Source organism: Ahaetulla prasina, chromosome 5 (genome assembly GCF_028640845.1).
Source record: "Ahaetulla prasina isolate Xishuangbanna chromosome 5, ASM2864084v1, whole genome shotgun sequence".
Lineage (NCBI taxonomy): Eukaryota > Metazoa > Chordata > Lepidosauria > Squamata > Colubridae > Ahaetulla > Ahaetulla prasina.
This window is the reverse complement of record NC_080543.1, coordinates 53932794-53949081: the sequence shown is the minus strand read 5'-3', so window position 1 is coordinate 53949081 and position 16288 is coordinate 53932794. Positions and strand designations below refer to the sequence as shown.

Below are 16288 nucleotides of genomic sequence, written 5' to 3'. Positions count from 1 at the left end.
AGAGATCATTTATGTATAGTATGAAGAGTGTTGGACCAAGAACACTACCTTGGGGAACGCCACCTTTGACAGGAACAGGATTTGATATAGCGTTGCCAATTTTGACCACTTGTTGTCTGTTTGATAGGAAGGCGTTTATCCAATTGTGAAGAGGTCCCAAAATGCCGTAGGATTTTAGTTTGAGGAGTAGTTTATCATGTACTACTGAATCAAAAGCTTTGCAGAAGTCTATGTAGATTGCATCTATTGCTTTACCTTGCTCAAGGTTGGTAGTCATATGTTTTGCAATGAAGAAGTTGTAAGTTACAAGACAATTTTTTCTGAAACCAAATTGTTTATTAGAGAGAAGGTTGTTTGTTTCAAGGTGGAGTGTAATGGATTGGTTCAGTTGTACATTCATTTGTTATCCAGTTTATAGGAGGTAGATTTAGGTCTCCCAGAAAGATGAGAGGATATGGGCAAGAGGTAGCCCATGTTAGTAGTGAGGTTAACATATTTGCATGAGTGATGTCGTAGTCAGGGGCTCTGTAGCATAGTATGAATCTAAGTGTGGTGTTCACAGGTCACAAACAATAGTTTCAGGTAGAGAGAGTTTATGTGGAACTTGAATATTTTTTAAGTTCAGTGTTTTTTTGTAAAAAAATAGCTACACCACCACCTCTGCGGTGTTCACGATCTGATCGAAGGACTTGGTATTCTTTGTTAGAAATAATAGAGTCATTGAAGGATGAGTTTAGCCATGTTTCACAAACAAATATGATGTCAAATGTACCATTGTTTAATAAGAGGATAAATTCAGGTAATTTGTTTACAATACTTCTTGCATTTATTAATTTACATTTGAGACCTGTAGTATTTAGTGTAGGAGAGGTAAGGGGCGTGCATACCTAGTTTTGATTTGTGGTTGATTGAGGGGTTTTTGTAACAGGTGGTGGAATGCAGGTTGGTTGAGCAATGAATGGTTGATCATTGGATGATTGGAGGTGATGAATGGTTGATTGAGGATTTGCACTAACTTCATTAGTGATGGGCATGAAAATATTTTTTGATTAAGTAAGAGTATTTGGCTTTTAATTGCTTTGTCCTGAAATAGAACCTGAGTCTTCCAGTACTGAGGTATTAGAAACAACACCCTTGATATTTACATTAACTTGTGAGACACTGTCCCATAGGTATGAATAATAATGAATGAGTTGTTCTTCTTCAGCTAAAGCTTTTCGCCAAGAACAATGTGAAGCAAGAAATGGTTACCAATCAGATGCAAAAGGTGTCAAAACGTTTGTAGAATGGGTCCCAAAATATGCAGGAGTGCTCCCAGGAGATGTTTGCAAGCTTACCTGCCGAGCTAAAGGAACTGGCTACTATGTAGTTTTCTCTCAAAAGGTAAAATAGCTACTCTGCTTGCTTATTGAATATTTACATTTCTGAAGTTTTATGTATAGAATGTTCACTAGTAAAATCAGTGTAAGCATATGATTTTTCTTTTAAAGCTCAGCATGTAGTATCCCTGGCTGGCTTTTCTTTAAACAGTTGGAGAAAGATAGTCTAATATAAAATTGCATATTTTATTACTATATTATTATTAGATGTAAACTATTAATAGGTGTATTAACAATGTTCTATATTTATCCATAATGTTTATTGCTTGTGTGGCTATGAGCAACTAAAAATGAAAAGAAATTTCAATTTAAACATAGTTATGTTATCGAACAGGTGACTGATGGAACAGAATGTAGGCCATACAGCAATTCAGTATGTGTCCGTGGAAAATGTGTACGGACTGGATGTGATGGCATTATTGGTTCAAAGCTTCAGTATGATAAGTGTGGAATTTGTGGTGGAGACAATTCCAGTTGCACAAAATTATAGGGCACTTTAATAAAAGAGGTAAGTAAAAATAAACAATACAGTAAGTCATTTTCATCCAAATTCCTTATTGTCATAGTAAAAAAGAAAAACATATCATGGAATATAAGTAAATATAAGTAAAATATTATATAATATAAGTAAATATAAGTAAAGGATATACATAGCTTTATTAATTAGATATAATAAAGAGAACAATAGGACAGGAACGTTGGCACTTTTGTGCTCTTATGCACGCCCTTTATAGTCCTCTTAGGAATGGGGTGAGGTCAATAGTAGACAGTTTTTGGTTGAAGATTTTGGAGAGACTATGGAGTCAGGTAATGAGTTCCAAGCATTAACAACTCTGTTGCAGAAGTCATATTTTCTGCAATCAAGTTTGAAGGGGCTTGACATTAAGCTTGAATCTATTTTTTGCTCTTGTAATATTGCGATTGAAGCTGAAGTAGTCATTTACAGGAAGGATATTGCAATAGATGATTTTGTGTGTTAAACACAGGTCATGTCAAAGTCGACGTAGTTGTAAGTTTTCTAATCCCAGGATTTCAAGCCTGGTGGCATAAGGTATTTTGTTGTTTTCGGAGGAGTGAAGAACTCTTCTAGTAAAATATTTCTGGACGCGTTCTATTGTATTTATGTCAGAGATGTGATGTGGGTTCCAGACTGATGAGCAGTATTCAAGAATAGGTCTGGCAAATGTTTTGTATGCTCTAGTTAGTAGTGTAGAGTTTTTGGAAAAGAAGCTGCGTAAAATTAGGTTAACTACTTTTAGAGCCTTTTTTGCTATGTAGTTGCAGTGGACTTTGGCATTTAGGTCATTTGATATGAGAACTCCAAGATCTTTGACAGGGTGAGGGTCGTCAGTAAGGTAATGATCATCAAGTTTGTACTTGTTGATAGGATTCTTTTTTCCAATATGTAAGACTGAGCATTTGCTGGTAGAGATTTGGAGTTGCCAAGTTTTAGACCAATCGGAAACTAAGTCGAGGTCTTCTTGAAGGGTAGAAGTATTGTTAGTGGTATTAAATAGTTTGACATCGTCAGCAAAGAGAACACAATAACTTGAGATGAGGTCACAGAGATCATTTATTTATAGTATGAAGAGTGTTGGACCAAGAACACTACCTTGAGGAACGTCACTTTTGACAGGAACAGGATTTGATATAGCGTTACCAATTTTGACCACTTGTTGTCTGTTTGACAGGAAGGCATTTATCCAATTGTGAAGAGGTCCCGAAATGCTGTAGGATTTTAGTTTGAGCAGTAGTTTATCATGTACTACTGAATCAAAAGCTTTGCAGAAGTCTATGTAGACTGCATCTATTGCTTTACCTTGATCAAGGTTGGTAGTCCATATGTTTTTGCAATGAAGAAGTTGTAAGTTACAAGACAATTTTTTTCTGAAACCAAATTGTTTATTAGAGAGAAGGTTGTTTGTTTCAAGGTGGAGTGTAATGGATTGGTTTATGATAGATTCCATTACTTTGCATGAGACACAGCATAGAGAGATAAGTCTGTAATTTTCAACTAGGCTTGGATCTCCTTTTCTGAAGATAGGGATGACTGTGGCTAGAGACCAGAGTTTTGGAAGGGAACTAGTTTTGAAGGCTTTATTAAAGATTATGCTTAAGGGTTCAGCTATATTAATTGAAAGTTTTTTTAAAAAGTATGCACATAGTCCATCTGGTCCAATAGATAAAGATGGTTTCAGGTTGCGAAGGGCTTTTTCAACATTATCTTCAGTGAAGTCTATATGTGTTAGGTCGTTGTTTTCTTCTGTGAAGTTTATATGAGTTAAGTCGTTGTTAATATTATTTGTACGATTGGGGAATGTTGGATATGAGCCATCACTGTTTACAAAGACTGAGCCGAAGAATGTTTCGTCCGTACATTCTTTGCCGTTAGGTTCTTTTAGTGGTGGGATGGATCTTGTTTCTTTAAGTTTATTGTTTACAAAATTATAGAAAGCACGATTGGAATTAGTGCGTAGAAGGTCTTCTTGTTTGGTGTGGTAAGTGTTACATTCTGTTTTTATTTGGTTGCAAATATTCTTGTAGCGGTTTTGAAGTTTGCTACATAACCCTTTTTGTTTTTTTTCAGAGGGATTTTTTTTTGGATTGCAGTTTTTTTATTGATATGGGTAATTTGCTTTTCTTTTTGATTTTGGTGTTGATTTGTGGTACGTATAGTTTGATGATTTTATTGATTTCAAGTAGGAATACTTTATAGTAGTCTTCTACAGTGATACAGGTTGAGAATAGATTTTGCCTGTCAAGAAATGAGAGATCATTGTTTATAAGGTCATAGTTGGCTTTTTTAAAATTGTCGTTTGGAGTACTATTGTTGTGATGATTTATGCGAGGGCGTATGTTTAGATAAAAGTCTATCATGCAGTGGTCACTGTTGGAAAAGGGTTCTTTTACTTGTAGTCCATAAATTGAGTTTGCATTATTACAAAAGATGAGATCAAGGCAGTTCATGAGTCTAGTATTGTTAGTTACTAGTTGTTCAAGACCTAGGTTTGTAACTGCGTTGTATAGTGTAGTATGGATTGGTTCAGTTGTACATTCATTTGTTATCCAGTTTATAGAAGGTAGATTAAGGTCTCCCAGAAAGATGAGAGGATATGGGCAAGAGGTAGCCCATGTTAGTAGTGAGGTTAACATATTTGCATGAGTGATGTCGTAGTCAGGGGCTCTGTAGCATAGTATGAATCTAAGTGTGGTGTTCACAGGTCACAAACAATAGTTTCAGGTAGAGAGTTTATGTGGAACTTGAATATTTTTTAAGTTCAGTGTTTTTTTGTAAAAAAATAGCTACACCACCACCTCTGCGGTGTTCACGATCTGATCGAAGGACTTGGTATTCTTTGTTAGAAATAATAGAGTCATTGAAGGATGAGTTTAGCCATGTTTCACAAACAAATATGATGTCAAATGTACCATTGTTTAATAAGAGGATAAATTCAGGTAATTTGTTTACAATACTTCTTGCATTTATTAATTTACATTTGAGACCTGTAGTATTTAGTGTAGGAGAGGTAAGGGGCGTGCATACCTAGTTTTGATTTGTGGTTGATTGAGGGGTTTTTGTAACAGGTGGTGGAATGCAGGTTGGTTGAGCAATGAGTGGTTGATCATTGGATGATTGAAGGTGATGAATGGTTGATTGAGGATTTGCACTAACTTCATCAGTGATGGGCATGAAAATATTTTTTGATTAAGTAAGAGTATTTGGCTTTTAACTGCTTTGTCCTGAAATAGAACCTGAGTCTTCCAGTACTGAGGTATTAGAAACAACACCCTTGATATTTACATTAACTTGTGAGACACTGTCCCATAGGTATGAATAATAATGAATGAGTTGTTCTTCTTCAGCTAAAGCTTTTCGCCAAGAACAATGTGAAGCAAGAAATGGTTACCAATCAGATGCAAAAGGTGTCAAAACGTTTGTAGAATGGGTCCCAAAATATGCAGGAGTGCTCCCAGGAGATGTTTGCAAGCTTACCTGCCGAGCTAAAGGAACTGGCTACTATGTAGTTTTCTCTCAAAAGGTAAAATAGCTACTCTGCTTGCTTATTGAATATTTACATTTCTGAAGTTTTATGTATAGAATGTTCACTAGTAAAATCAGTGTAAGCATATGATTTTTCTTTTAAAGCTCAGCATGTAGTAGCCCTGGCTGGCTTTTCTTTAAACAGTTGGAGAAAGATAGTCTAATATAAAATTGCATATTTTATTACTATATTATTATTAGATGTAAACTATTAATAGGTGTATTAACAATGTTCTATATTTATCCATAATGTTTATTGCTTGTGTGGCTATGAGCAACTAAAAATGAAAAGAAATTTCAATTTAAACATAGTTATGTTATCGAACAGGTGACTGATGGAACAGAATGTAGGCCATACAGCAATTCAGTATGTGTCCGTGGAAAATGTGTACGGACTGGATGTGATGGCATTATTGGTTCAAAGCTTCAGTATGATAAGTGTGGAATTTGTGGTGGAGACAATTCCAGTTGCACAAAAATTATAGGGCACTTTAATAAAAAGAGGTAAGTAAAAAATAAACAATACAGTAAGTCATTTTCATCCAAATTCCTTATTGTCATAGGAAATAGCATTTATGCGGAATTCAGCAAAAATGTATTTTATATAACAAACATATGGTAAAGAATATTGTATCCTCTATTTCAATGGCCCCATACCTGGCTATTGAAGTTTTAAAAATATGTATGTAGGGTACACTCAGATATGCAGTGAAACTCATCAAGAGACAGATCTGTTGCCTCTGTATTTACTTACTGAGAACTTAAGAATTTAATAAGATTCTAGCTGTATCAGGACAAAGAACCATTCTGTAACATGTAGTGGTCAATTAGGTAAACCTGAGAAGGAAGGGAGAGTTTAAACTCTTATCCATGTCTGCAGCTACTATTTAAGATATTCTGTCTCATTCAAGAGGCAGAAATCAAGACTTTAGTCACATTTGTCCCTATGTTATAAAAGGTAAATTGATACCTGTCCCATTTGATAGACTGCTTACTTTAAAAATCTAGAAGCATTCCATATTTGGTTTTAGTGAATTTGAGTGACAATTTCAATGCTAGGCATATTTGTATCATTTTTTTAATAAAAAGCCCATATATGATAGCCTAGTTCCTACTAGAGAACTGATTTAACCCTTAATCATCCTAGTTATCTTTCTTTCTTTTTAAGGTATGGTGACCAAACTACCCCAACTACAGTCCCACCATAAATTTAGATAAGACAATGACTACATTGACAGCTCTATTTTTTTTAATCATTTCCTAATGATTCTTTTTTTTTAATTATTTACATTTATATCCCGCCCTTCTCCGAAGACTCAGGGCGGCTTACATTGTGTAAGGCAATAGTCTCATCCTATCTGTATATTTATATACAAAGTCAACTTAGCATGAGATTCATGCAAAAGTATTCGTTAATATATATGCAAGGCATTTTTTTATTCCACTTCCATTTATTGATAGTGAACTATATCCTTGCATGTAATTATCCTTTTTAAGACTTTGCAATACAGTATCTTTCTTGAATTTATTATTCAGGCCAACAAATTTGGCTATCTTTCTATTATATGTCACTCAGTCATTTATAAACAAAATTGAAAAACAGTGATCTCAGACCCCAAACCTGATGTTGTTCCATTTTGTATGTTTCTCCAATGTGAACACCATCTGTTTATTTCTTCTTTCTGTTCTGTAGCCAATTACTAGTCCAAGGGACATTTGTAGTTGCTTTAAGTGGGGAGTTTAGTGAAAGCTTCTTCTTTTTTTAGATCCAAGAATACTATACTTTATTTTTTTTATTTGTCACAACATTATATATAAGCATTACATGAAATAACTATATGATATATAAGCATATATATATAACCATAAGTATGTAATAATTATATGAAATTGTATACAATCAAAGGGAACATTAGGACGGGAACGGTAGGCACACTGGTGCTCTTATGCATGCCCCTTATGACCTCTTAGGAATGGGGTGAGGTCAATAATAGATAGTTTTTGGTCAAAGCTTTGGGGATTTTGGGAAGAGACCACAGAGTCTGGTAGTGCGTTCCAGGCATTAACAACTCTGTTTCTGAAGTCATATTTTCTGCAATCAAGATTAAGCTTAAATCTATTGTGTGCTATTAAAGTACCTATTATTGTGTACCTATTAAAGTAGCTTTTTGATAGTGAAGGCCATATTTAAACCTTTTGAAGGAATCTGAGAGTGAAGACCTTTTGCATTTTGGGGAACAAATGTAAGGTCTTTGTTCTGCTTGACTGACTTATTTTTTCTTTGTTTCAGTAAGGGTTATACAGATATTGTTAAAATACCAGAAGGAGCAACACACTTCAAAATACGACAGTTCAAAATGAAAGACCAAAGTAGATTCACTGCTTACTTGGCTTTGAAAAAGAAAAATGGTGAATATCTTGTCAATGGAAAATACATGATCTCAACTTCAGAGACCATCATTGACCTCAATGGAACAGTTATGAACTACAGTGGCTGGAGTCACAAAGACGATTTCTTGCATGCCATGGGACATACAGGCACCAAGGAGATCTTGATAGTACAGATTCTTGCAACCGATCCAACTACACCAGTGGATGTACGCTATAGTTTCTATGTGCCAAAGAAGCAAACCCAAATGACAAATTCTGTCACTAACAACAACAGTAGTAACAAAATTAGCCCGTCACTTGCTGAACCCCAGTGGATAACCGGACCATGGCTTTCTTGTTCTCGAACATGTGATACAGGGTGGCATACAAGAACTGTCCAGTGTAAAGATGGGAATGGAAAATTAGCTAAAGGCTGTCTTCTGTCTCAAAGACCTTCAGCATTCAAACAATGTTTATTTAAAAAATGTTAACCTGTGGTTGCAGACTTCTTCAGAAGGAGTCTTCTTGAATCTTATTTGGCATATTGACATAAGATCTACCCAGAAACAAAAGGAAGACAATGCATCAATATTCTCTCATATTCTTGGCAATTGTTCTTGGCAGGACATGCCTATTTGGACCAAAAGGAGATACGAGCTGGTCCTATGAGGTGATCTTAATATGTCAAAAGCACTAAGTGTTAGCTGTTACGAGCCCTTTGTATCTGCAAATAAGAGGATAAACCAGTGGAGAAGTTATATTGGGATATCCAGTTACAGAATCATCTCCCTTTTCTCACCTACCTCTAACATAGGATGTCTTTAGACAACTTGTCAAAATTACCCATGATTCTACAATAGCTTCTTTTATACTATTTGTAAATATCTTTGCTTTGGTATGTCACTTTATATCACTTGATTTTCTTACAACAAACAGCAGCCTTTATGTTTAACACAAGTGACTGACCAAAGTACTAGTAGGTCTGCAGCCACTGTTGACTCATATGCCTTTCTTTTTTTAAAAAAAGTGGCTGTTAGTATTTTACTGGAGAATTAAGAGGTTGCTGCTTTAAAGAAAAAAAGTAATATCTTTCTGACAACAGGAAATACATTTCTATTCTAAAAATTTCCTGACAATAGAATTTATTCTATATTAATGCCTTTCTGATGAGGAATTTTTATAGGCACAGTCTGCAGCAGTAGAAAAGGGGAAAAAAGCTGCCAGTATGATGCTTTAAAATTTGAAAAAGAAATGTATTTTATTTTATCCACGTAGAAGAGTCCCTAACCTCTGGGCTGTGTCCCATTCACAACCAGTCCACGGAAGCGTGCCTGCTGCTTATGTGGAACCATCCCCTCCCCCACCGGTTCCAAGCCAGAAAGGTTGGAAACCGCCAATTTAGAATACTGTGCCTCAGAAATTATCAAACTAATGAAAGATGTGCCACAAATAGAGATAGAAGGAATTCATTACGTGGGAACAGCACGCATAATAAAATGGGAAACCTCCCCTCCCCCAACTGCCACATGTCTAGGATACAACTAAATCCAGACCTGGATGAAGCTACAGTCTAAAGTTCTTGGGGCATTAGCTTTCTGCTGTCTCCCTTTCTGCTACTTCCTTTTCATCTCTATTTTTACTACCTCTTTCCGTTTCTGCCACTTCTTTCCCTCCTCAGTTCCCTCTCCTTTTTCATCTCGCAGTTGCTATGGGAGAGGCAGATGACTCTTGTTAGAGATCTGTACTAACTGTTGACACAGAGATTTTGAAAACAGTCTGAAATTACATGTGGGTTACTCATCCCCAATATATGGAAAGGGGAAATTTTGGTGAGACACTGGGTCATGTCATAAGTGTCTTCCAGCTCAGATTTATGAAATCTGTTCACCTCTGTTTTCCCTATTAGTTTTGAAGTGGTTCCTACTGGAAATTTAACAGCGTGCCATGAATTTGGCCTGTAGGGAAGAATTTTACAGTGGTTAAAACAAAAACATTGGGGTTTTTTCATGAAGCAATTTTTTGTCTAGTTCTTTTGATGTTTGGCTGAATGTTACCAAGCACCCCAATTCAGAGATTTGCACATGCTCAGATTGGGTACATATCTTATGTGCACAAACTGCCCCATAATTTCAAGGAGGATACATAACTTTTGGCACATGTATATCAGCTCCTTCAGTGAAATGAATGGGGTGTTCATTCAGGAGCACTTCAAAAATTACCTATAAATGCATAAATGAGAATCCATGTAATATTTTTGTTGTTTTCAAATCATAGATGTATTTATTTTTTAAGTCATTACATATTTTTTTAGATTAAGGCTTTAGTTTCTACCTACTTTGGGGAGTAAACTTTATTGAATTTAGAAGTAATTGAATTACTTATAGACAAAAGTTTTAATTGTAAAGCTGAAATCCTAAATATACTTATTAGGGAGTAATAAACAAAATGAGAATTTTCAGATTGAACATCTATAGGATTGCACTGGAAAGATCAAAAGAAAATAAAGCCATATTTAGTTTTGGGAGCTGTAGCTTACTCTCATAAGATTATTTTCAGAAAGAAAACTATTTTTTACCAACTATAGAGAAATTAATTTCCAGTTTAGAAAAGTAATATAAATACCTCATCTGAATCAAGAGAAATTAATTGACATTTAATATATAGTATTTGGCTGAAATATTAAAATATAGAAAACAGAGATGGTATCTTTGTTACCAGTGCCTTCCACTATATTTTGAGTACAGAGAAATCAAGCTGCTTTAATTTCCAATGGAATTTCATTACAAATTTCATTGGAGCCACAAATATATATTAAATATTGAATTTTTATAAAAATTACAATCTAAAACCTTTGCACTTAAATACTTGCTTCCGTCACCAGCTTTTAACATTGCTGTGGATGGAATGCATTATTTTAAGAATTTGTTTTCTGAGGCAATGATTTTTAGGGGGAAGAAATCTGACTATTTGTTTAACCTATCTTGTTATAAAAGCCCTGTTTACATGAGTGAAGCCTACAGCTTTGAGATTTCCTGATTCAACACAGTCATTTTAGATTAGTAATGGAGTTATCACAATACAAATAAATAAACTGACTGAATTAGAGGCAATTATCCATGATGTAAAAGAGTTGTAGTTTCATATCTTCAGGCCATCAAGTGATATAAGATTGCCATTTCTCAGTGCATCATAGGAACAACCTACACCTGTCTGGTTTCTAGAAAATATCTCTAATTGTAAAGAAATACAATTCTATACTATTAGTTAAGAGAATGTCACTAGAAATGCACATATCAAGGCAGGTATTTCAGAATATTCCCATCAAAAGCAATGCAATGCACATAAACATTATGTTATATACATTTAGATGAGTAGCTGCATATATAATTGCATAGATTTCTGAATAACAGATCCACAAAGGCACAAAATTTCATAGAGCATTCTTCTCTGGATTGTGCTATAAAACAGTAAGTTTTATCTGTTTTGGCTTAAACCATACCATAAGACAAATAATGTAGGTTTGCAAGTGAAAATGCACTTTTGTGTTGAGAAAAGGCAGTACAAAGTAAAAACAAAAACAAAGCTCCAAGTTTCAAAATTTATTCTTTTAATAATTAAGAATAAATTTCATTTCATACTATGTTCAGATTCTATTCTTATTTCAGCATTTCCTGAAATTCCTTGTCACTAGATTTTGGCATTATATACACACATGCACACAAACACATACACTGTATATACCTACATGCATACATACATAGATACCTACATGGAGTTGTGACAGTGAAGTGATTTTCTCCTGTGCTTGAGTTTTCACCTAACAACAATCATCACATTGTCAGGCAAGAAAGACTAATCAATGGAAGAATCTTTGAAGTTGATAGGATGCACTCAGAAGTCTAAGTTACATAGCATGTGTAAGTAAGATAGATAGTTTTAAATAAAAGCATGAGAAAAATTGGGTTTCAGTTCTTTACTATATCATGATTAGAATTGTATTAACATGTGAGAGTGGTTGTAAATTTTGGCAAGCAGAAAGTTGAAAAATTAAACTGATGTGTATATTTCAGCTTTTTCCCATGGGCCTGCACTTTCCTATATTTCTGTTTTTGTTACATCTTCATGTCCTCCACACTACTTTGTCTGTTTGTAAATGTGAAGCCGGTGCAAATTATATTATCTTATAGTTCTAGAGACTAATTTGGAAGCAGGCTACTTTCAAGGACTTGGATCTAGTTACTACTCAATTATTCGGTTTTTCTGAAAATCTTATCAGCTAAATTGGATTAAATTGAATGCTAAAGTCTCAGTTTATTACCAGATTTTGATCACTGGTAAGACCCTTCTCTGTGTTCCTGAACAATCACCTAAGCCATAAATTAAAGTATATATTTACAGTAGCTAAATGTAAGTGCTAAAACCCAAATCAGGGGTTCATCGGAACACATGGGAAATAGTGGCATGTAGGCTGTCAACAAGACCTATTCAAATTAATTGAATATATAGTAATTTTCCCTTTAAGTAGCTGTTGTGATAGAAAGGAAATCAATGAAAGTACGCTGGCAACTGAAAAAACAGACATACAAATGAAAACATACAAAAAGAAAAAAGCAACATAGCACTGAAAAAATAATAATTTATTGTGCTTTTTTACAAATTGGTATGTGAATGGATGTAATGAATTTATTTATATTATTTAACATGAAATGCCAATTGTAAAAATTCTTCTATATTTAAATTGTTTTTCAATCATTATTTTTTCCTCTTCTCTTTTTTTATTTATGTCTTATATTTGATTCAAAAGTGCTATATGAATTTACCACACACAGCACTAGTTGCTTTTATATTGTTTTTTAAAATATTTTTTTAAAATAGAACATGTGTAAGTGAATGTGGTGCATGCAAGTGTGTGTATGTTAAGCAGTATGAATAAAAATATTTGGGTGTATGGAAGTGTGGCTGTGTCACATAAATAAACATACTACAGTCCCTAATCCAACTGCCTTACAATATTACATAACATAAGGTTGTTGACTAAGTCAGCAAGACATGACTAATATAAATTTAATATAAAATATAGTAACTTGAATTTGTGATTTGAAACATTTTATCTCAGACTTGATACCACCATTCTTTCCCATCCACCTTTGTTTATCTATGTGGAGATCATGGTCCTATGTACCTTGCTAGTACTATATATTACTGCTGAATATGGATATGATATCTCCATTAAACATAGAAATGTCACAGTTGCTGTACTGATGTACTGATGATTCTTTGAAACAACTAAAACAACCGAATCAGTAGAAGCGAACTATATTTCAAAACAAAATTTTCAATTCATGTAACACAAGCAATGCCAACTTTTTTCTATATACAGAGACTTCAAAGGTACTAATGGTCACCCATTGTAAATAATATTTTGGGGGAGGAAGGTGTATCAAAGGTAAGCTCTGAGCCTTTAGCTAAGTCTCCATTCCAGCAGTCAGAGTGGTTGGTTTAAGTAACAAACTGAAAAAGGCTAAAGATGGTAACAGCAAAGTAGCCTGTGGTAATTACTACAACAAATAGCTAGTTTGACTTGCAGAATATCCCCAAATTAACTTAACAAATTGAAGCAAATTTCATTTTAATAAACATAAACCGAAGCCTGAGAATATTCTGTAGGAGTAGTTGCTGCAGATATTCTAAAGCAAAACTGTATTGACTAAGAGCCAGAAAGTAGGGTTTTTTTTTCTTGAGCAGCACATACCAACTTTTACTATTAACATTAATAGAAAATTGTGCAGTGTCTATTAAATGGTATTTGTTTTGCAATATTAAACACTAGTGGCTAATAGTTCTCTCAAATAGTGATGTTTAATATATACAGTGGTACTATTTTGAAATTCAAATTTGATACTCAACACATTTTCTTTGACATCTATTTTGACGTGAAAATTTTGCCCTAGTATTCATCGTTTGTGTGATACTTAATGCACACACTAGAACTTGTCAGTGTTGACTGCCTTGTGCTTCACTACGCTATGCCTTATGGGACAAATTTGTTTGGTACTCATCATTTTTGATACTCATCACACCTCCCAGAACAAATTAGCAATGAGTACCAAGGTATCACTGTACGTGGCCTATTTCAGTAGATTAGTTATTTTGCACTGGCAACTCCAATCATAATCAAGAAAGAATTCCAAGATGGACCACATTATACCAAAGTTAAGCTGGAGGTGGGAGGAAGAATCTCCAGAAAGAATCCCTCCATTGGATTTCTATTTTTGCAATTATGCAGCTGCAATTTCTGCAATTGGGCAAGGTGCTCAGAATGTTGATGATTTTTCCATTCTAAACTACCACCTTAGATATTAGATCAAAGAAAACCATATGCAACCCTCTTTGTGTTTTCTAGTGTACTGGTAGTTCTTGACTTACAACAATTCATTTAATAACTATTCAAAGTTACAATGGCACTGGAAAAAGTGACATGACCATTGCAGCATCCTCATGCAGCATCCTCATGATTTACATTTGGATGTTTGACAGTTGGTTCATATTTATGATGGTTGCAGTGTCCTGGGGTCATGAGCTTATATTTGGTGATCTTCTGACAAGCAAAGTCAATGGGGAAGACAGATTCACTTAACAACTATGTTACTAATTTAACAACTGCAGTGATTCACTTAAGAAAGGTGACACAAAAGTCATAAAATGGGGCAAAACTCACTTAACAAACTTAGCAACATAAATTTTTGGCTCAGTTGTGGTCGTAAGTTGAGTACTACCTATATTCACAGATACAGCATATAAGACCATGTGTGCCAGAGGTGGCATGCAGAGCCCTCTCTATGGGCATGCGTGCCGTTGCCAGCTGCCCTTCTGGTTTCTGGCCAGCTGGTCTTTTCCAGCTGATCATGTGTGCCAGAGTGCCAGAAACCCAAAGACCAGCTGGCCAGCGCATGCTTGCGTGCCGGCCACCTGGTCTTCGGGTTTGTGGTGCTCTGGCGCACGCAGGTGCATGTGCGCATGCACATTCCAGTTTGGGCATTTGGTGCCAAAAAAGTTCGTCATCACTGATATAAGTAGAGCAGAAATATTGTATGTGCATAGAAAGAATTTTGTTCATTGCCAAGAAGACAATTGTCAGCAACATTATTTAAACCAAACCAAAAATCAATTCCATAGGAAGGATAAAACTCCTTTTATTGAGATTGGCTATAATATTAAAATCTTACAAATCTGATTGTGCTGTACTCCTCCCGTGTCTTATACTCCAGTGAATTAGGGTGGCATCTGCCTGATCTACTTCCAAATGCTATTTCATTGCTCTGGATTTATTTATTTTTAAATGTTTCCACATAGATTAGTGATCCCCAACCTTTCCAGCCTTCTGGACTAGCAATGGTGGCAGCAGCAGTGGCAAGGGGATGCGCACGCAACCTGATCCTGCACATGCACAGATGGAGCTTTGCTCCATTTGTTCACTTGCACGAACCAGTTCTCAACAGGTTGCAGACAGGTAGCGGCCCGTGGATCGAGAATTGGGGACCCCTGGCCTATATTACAGTTCTTGCATATTTCCATCAAGGTCATCTTATTCTCACAACAATATAAATACTTCTTGTAATCATTTCTTGTAAAGGGGTTTGAAAAAATTGTAGAAAATATACTCTGTGTGCTTTTCCTGTCCAGTTAAATAGGAATGAATGCTGAGTATAAAAGCTTGCACATGTGGAGGCTTCTTCTGCAAAGTCTCCTTCTTCAGTCAAGAAGAAACCATAAGCAAAGCAACGCAGAACCCTCTTTGTTGGAAATAGGAAAGTGCTTTACAGAAAATAACTTCAAAATCTAGGATTTCAATATACCTGTCATTATTCACTGACATGTCTATATTATACTAGAAAAAATGAAAGACTGGAATAAAAACAGAAAATCATTATACTTACATGCTGTTTTATGCTCTCCCTCCATTGATAGCGAAGCAGAAAGGATATGTATGTAATAAGGTTAAGGGAACTCAGATATGCTAGCTAAGGCGTCTTAAGGATACACACTGTTTCTGCAATGAGCAGCAAGCAGAGTGATACTGGAAAAAGGAAGTTGGGAGGGTGTTTTGTTCTTGGTCATTCTTAAGGCATTCAGGAAGCAAGATCTTGGACAAAATTCAGGTCCAAACATGAAAAGTCCTGGAAGAGCTGGAACAAATAAGGTAAATTTGGCTGGGAATGTTATTCTTTTGCATGATGGCCATTTAACTAAGTGATGCTTGCCAGATTGTAGACAGAATTTTAATCTGGTCCAGTTCTCCATTTTTATATGTTCAGATGCTCAGATTACTGAGTGAAATCTTTAGAATGCAGACATTGACATCATGTAGTTTGTTGCCGTTGAGGTATTGTCTTTGTTGAAGATTTTTCTTTTAAAAGAAAAATTATGTTCTCGATTACTCTGGTATTGGGTTATAGTATAGGATCATGTTTCAAAACCATTTGACTAATATATCCTA

The 16288-nt window shown here is 35.1% G+C and overlaps 1 protein-coding gene across 1 annotated transcript in view; it reads left to right on the top strand.

Moving 5' to 3' along the window:
• ADAMTS5 (ADAM metallopeptidase with thrombospondin type 1 motif 5) overlaps window positions 1–14170 on the top strand; it is a 66024-nt gene extending 51854 nt beyond the window's left edge. The window contains exons 6-8 of the mRNA XM_058185808.1: window positions 1208–1383; window positions 5750–5925; window positions 7712–14170. Coding sequence (XP_058041791.1) covers window positions 1208–1383; window positions 5750–5925; window positions 7712–8282 — 923 coding nt within the window. The 3' untranslated portion in view covers window positions 8283–14170. The remainder of the gene's footprint in view (window positions 1–1207; window positions 1384–5749; window positions 5926–7711) is intronic.
• The last annotated feature ends 2118 nt before the right edge of the window (window positions 14171–16288 follow it).